At 38.4% G+C, this 5,289-nt stretch overlaps 1 protein-coding gene across 2 annotated transcripts; it reads right to left on the minus strand.

Moving 5' to 3' along the window:
- Positions 1-1,760: 1,760 nt before the first annotated feature.
- On the minus strand, positions 1,761-4,703 carry LOC104918194 (transmembrane protein 107). 2 transcript variants are annotated; one of them, XM_010729852.3, is made up of 5 exons: positions 4,245-4,703; positions 4,098-4,165; positions 3,915-4,015; positions 2,331-2,427; positions 1,761-2,210 (listed from the first exon to the last, which is right to left on the minus strand). In XM_010729852.3, the coding sequence occupies exons 1-5, from the start codon at positions 4,329-4,331 to the stop codon at positions 2,141-2,143; spliced, it is 423 nt and encodes a 140-aa protein (XP_010728154.3). In that variant the 5' UTR covers positions 4,332-4,703; the 3' UTR covers positions 1,761-2,140. The 2 variants fall into 2 exon arrangements, with proteins under 2 accessions (XP_010728154.3, XP_010728153.3); XM_010729851.3 differs by lacking the exon at positions 2,331-2,427 and adding an exon at positions 2,804-2,900 and having other exon boundaries at positions 4,245-4,699.
- Positions 4,704-5,289: the final 586 nt, after the last annotated feature.

The raw sequence follows: 5,289 nt of genomic DNA on the forward strand, positions 1-5,289 counted from the left end.
ATCCTTTTTTAATTTAACTAGAACATTTCTAAAGACATTTTGAGTGTGCCTGACTCTGGCCTCCTCGCCCCCATACATTATTACTGACACTGCTCAGTAAATTCAGTATTAATACAACAAGCTATGTCATCATTGCCTTTTCAATGGGCTCTTATTTTGAAGGGACTCTTATTTTGAAGGACTTGTCCTATTTGTGTGTGTGCCTGCATGTCTGCTTGTCCTGTCTGTGTGTGTCTGCCCTGTCTGTCTGTCTGTGTGTGGTGTCTGTCTGTCTCTCTATCTATGCGTCTGTGTGTCTGCGAGAGAGAAGGATAAAATGGCTAACATCCTTCTTTTTTCCTTCCTTTTATAGCTCCTTCATTCCTTTCTGTTTTTTCTTTCCTTCCTTGGCTTTTACTAGAACTATATTTGTTACACTTTTTACTTTTATTTATTCGGTTAGCTGTCTGTCTAGTTATATATCTTGAACTTTACTTTTGGCTATTTTATTAAGGCTTTACTTTGGTTCTATTTCTATTTTATTCTTAACCTGCGTCCAGTGTTTCCTCACTACAAGCTGATGAGATGGCACATCCTCAGTTCGTGTTGTGCTTTTGTTATTGTGTGAAGCACTTTGTGTTACATCCTATCTGACTGATGATTGATTGATATTTCAGTTTTCTCAGTACAACTACTGTTCTAATTTGTACTACTTTGCTTTAGTTAATTTCACACATGCATGCCTTTATCTTAATCCTTTGCAGTTATTTACATACAGTATGAGAAATATAGTTATTCATCTCTTTACTTTATATTAAGTGTATTACTGACAAGTTTGTACCATTTTAACCATACATTCATTTTACATTGCACATACATGAATGCCTTTTTGTTATAAAAAATTAGGATCATACTGGGGTGCAGATGATTTAACTCATATAGATAGTGTGTGCCCTGTCTTTTGTATGTCTTGCATACCTCCCTTATGGGCCTGTGATTTACTGAGGCTGGCAGGGAGAGACAATTATAAATTAGTGGTACAAGGACAGGAGAGACAGGCTAGGGAAGTACCATGTGGATATAAAATATAGTGCTCATTATTGAGCAGAAAACCAACTAAAGGAATGTTGTGATGTCATCTGTATTGGTGGGGAGGTGTCTGAGACAGCCCTTTTTAGAACAATGTATAAGAACCTATTGATAGAGCTCCTCAGGGAGCCTTTTCTCTGTAACCCCTCTTGTGTTTTGCACTGTTAAACACTCCTTATTGTACAAGAATAATAAATTCAACTTAAACTTTGATACTTTGAATCCAGTCCTCCCTATTCAAGGGTTACTCTTTAAAAATTCTCGTAACACTTTTCTTTTGTTTAATGACAAATCTGCATGAAATATTGAAAAATTACATCGTGCAGTAAAAACCTTTACTGTAAATTACAGCATCATCATCTAAATTTAACATCTTCTTGTAAGTATTTAACCATTCCTACTTCTAATATAATATGGCCTGTATCTCATTTTTGTATAATGTATATAAAAAAAAAATCATGGGTATTATGCTTTCTATACTGTACAAGAAAGACTACTACTGCTATCACACAAGCTTCACTATTCAAATGCTTGAAAGGACATTGGATTAAGATCCTGGCTGTATAAGGGTCTGCTTAGCTGGGTGAAGAAGTGGTATTTCTGCACAGCATGGACTGAAAAAGATGTGCCTGGGAGCCAAAAATAGACTCAAGAAACAAAAGTGTTCAGAGCAAAAAGCAAAGACAGACATCGACAGTTTACGAAATAATTTATACAAAATGTATTTGTGTTTACAATAACAGTCTAAACAGAGAACTACATCAATGTTTACTGACTAATTACCATTATTTTTTGACAAGGGACATTCTGTCCTTTCTAAACACACCCTGGACATTAAAAGTGAAAAATAACTATGTGGTATCTATAACAATATAATAAAAACCTTGCAGACAGACTGTGGCTTCTATATTCCTTTGATGTTTGTTGTTGCAGTGTATGCACATAAGTCAGTAACAGTTTTTCAGTTCATTCCTCTGTACATCGTCAATGAATCACAGACCTTCTGTACAGTATCTGTTAATACAGACAGATGTCCACACCAATTTGCAGCATTTTGCATGAGGGCAGTCTTTCATAATGGCTTCTTCTTCAGTCCAAGAACAGCTATAAACAGAATAATCTCCATAAAAGCAGGTAGCACACTAGAGGGAGAGACAGACAGAGAGAAAATAAAGCCACAGTACTTACTGATACGTCACTGTTTATAGTCACTTTGCCGTCTGAACAATAATACGTGGTTGCACACACACAAACACACCAACCTGCAGATGGCAAAAATAACCCAATATGTCCAGCATTCCCACTTCTCAAACACAAAGAATGACAAGGACACAGATGCACTGCAGTGGACAGACAATGCTGGGTGTAATATCTGTCAGGGAAAAAACCCTTTTGGAGAAACAAACACACAGTACAGTGGTCCCTCGCTTATTGCGGGGGATATGTTCTAAAAATAACCCGCAATAAACGAAATCCGTGAAGTAAGTTTTACAATTATTACACATGTTTTAAGGCCGTAAAACCCCTAACCACACACTTTTATACACCTTTTTACACGCATTTTGTACAGTACTTCCTTAGCCAATTTAGGACGCAGAACACAATGCGCGTTCATACTGTACAGTACGCTGTAAAAAAAAGCACGCAAAATTACACTAAAAAAATCCCTGAAACCGCGAAAAGTGAACCACGTTATAGCGAGGGACGACTGTATTAAGTGTATATATACACTAACCTGCAAATGACAAAGATCCACCAGTAGATGTCACACTCCCACTGTTCAAACAGAAAGAAAAGTAGAGCCACTGAGGCACTGGCATGGGCTCCTGTTGCTATAGTAGGCGAGGAGTCATGGAATCATAACTCAAGACTACAATGACTTTTTAATATAACTTATCTGACCTCTTTTTATGCTTTGACATATTTAGAGGGCTTCTCAAGAGATATTTAAATTAAACAACCAATTTCCTGGCTTGTGTTGAGGCTATCGTCAATTCCAGGCCAAAATGAATTCCCACTTATCCTTCTTTGTCCAGGGGGGTAGAGTTTTTTAGGATTATATTTTTGGCACGTTTGCTTTTATTGGACAGTTGGTAGTGAAGAGTCAGACAGGAAACAAAGGGAGGAAAGAAAGGGGGTTACTAAGACTATAAAGGAGCTGGAATTGAACCAGGGTCGTCGTGATCATGTGGCATGCTCTGTACCATTCACCTACCCGAGTACTCTGGGATATAATTTTAGACAAAAAAATATTGCTGTTGAGTTCCACTGTTGATGGATACATACACTACTTATAACATCATACATCTAGGGTGGCTGTGGTTCAGGAGGTAGAGCAGGTTGTCCACTGATCAGATGATTAGTTCTTCGTCATCAATCAGATGGTTCGACCTCTGGCTCTTCCAGTTCTTGGGCAAGATACTGAACCCCAAATTGTATGAATGATTTAACTCCCTTGCATGGCAGCCAATGCCATCGGTGTATATGCCATATTACCATACTTATATTTATACGAATAACTCAGTTTACACTGTGGCATATTGATGTCTTTTAGCTTGTATATATTTTTAGATTTTGTATATAAATGTATTTTATATTTTTTTTACATTTTTTACTTATATATTATATTTCATGTTAATGCTGTTTGGGATAAGAGGGAAACGAAATTCCAATACTCTGTATGTCCTGTACATATAGCAGCATTCACAATAAAGTTGCCTTGAATTGACTTGTATTAATGTCTGTGAATGGATAAATGAGATATGTAAGACCACCTAGAAAGGCGTTATATAGGTACAGTCCATTTACTATATCTCCTATTATTAAAGAGACAATGTTAAGGATACACAGGAGACCTTGGCTGTAGTTGAACATGGAAACTCCTGAGAGGAACCCAGCCAGCTCTATGGCAAACAGGCTGAGGGTGACCGCCAATGCCACCACCAACCTGAGACAAAGAGGGAACATTGTTATTACAAAGTTTATGATTATAAATCTTGCTTTGTGTGTCTGTGTGTATGTTTTCTTACTTTTTATCTTCACTGTCATACTGCTCTTGTGTGTACTCTAGAGGCAAACACGCCTTCACGTTGTTTTCCTGTTAAACAAACATACATAAAGTTACACTATCATACTGATTAACATAATACCATAACAAAATCTTTTTTTTTACTCACCCTCGACCAAAAGATCGTGATAACGATGACAAGGTGAGCCACGATGGTCAAGAACCGCGCAGGTATAAGAGTGCCGACAGCCGACATGACGAGCGACTGTGAACTCAATCAGACAGACAGTTTAACTTCTTAACTTCTTAAACGACAGCTGGTCTTTGTTTACTGCGACTTAAACGTGGCAGGCTGCTCGGTTAGCGGATTTGGCGTCACTGAGCGATTATCCGCAGTCTCATAATGACGCTAACTTTATCCAACATGAATATAAAACGACACTGCTCGACGCTGAACGTTGCATGCATTAATTTCAGTGAGCATATCACATTTTAAACTAATATTAACGTCACTACTGACACAGCTACAGCTACACACTCTGCTCTCACGCTGCGGCGCCTTAAGACGGTTGCTACAACAACCGACGAACTCAGTGCATCCTTAATCACAGACCCCGCTTCAGCGTTCGAGGGTTCCGGACACGGACCACAATCGAGAGAGGACTCCTATACAAACACTGCCATCTAACGGCGACACAGAAACTAGGCCACAAATAATTTAAAAATGAATATGGCCATTTTAGGCTTCAGAGACATGAACCTCAACAACCAAGAGGGTTTATTTACGAAAAAAAATTAACTGCTTATTTATTTTAAGCCTACATCAGGTATATGACCAGACATAATCAAATAATATGCAATCTAAATAGAAATGCATTATTTATTAAATAGCATTTGTATCGTTTAATATAATACTACCAACATCCATTTTGACAATGTAACGTGAATCGCAATTTGGGCAATGCGGCTGTGATAGTATAGCCTAAAACCAAACCCCTCCAAACCCCCTCCTCCTCCCCTCCCATCCTATTTCTACAACAAACCGACTCAGTCCTCTGAGACAGAATCGGAGTGTGCGCAACAGCACACACCAAGCACAGAAAACAACCGACAGCAGATCTCCGGTCAAGGCCCACGGTTGGTTTCCCCCCACGGTACGACTGACACAAAAACCTGCACCAGGCTTCCCCCAGAAAAAAAAAAAAAAAAAAAAA

This window comes from Larimichthys crocea, chromosome XIII (assembly GCF_000972845.2).
Source record: "Larimichthys crocea isolate SSNF chromosome XIII, L_crocea_2.0, whole genome shotgun sequence".
Lineage (NCBI taxonomy): Eukaryota > Metazoa > Chordata > Actinopteri > Sciaenidae > Larimichthys > Larimichthys crocea.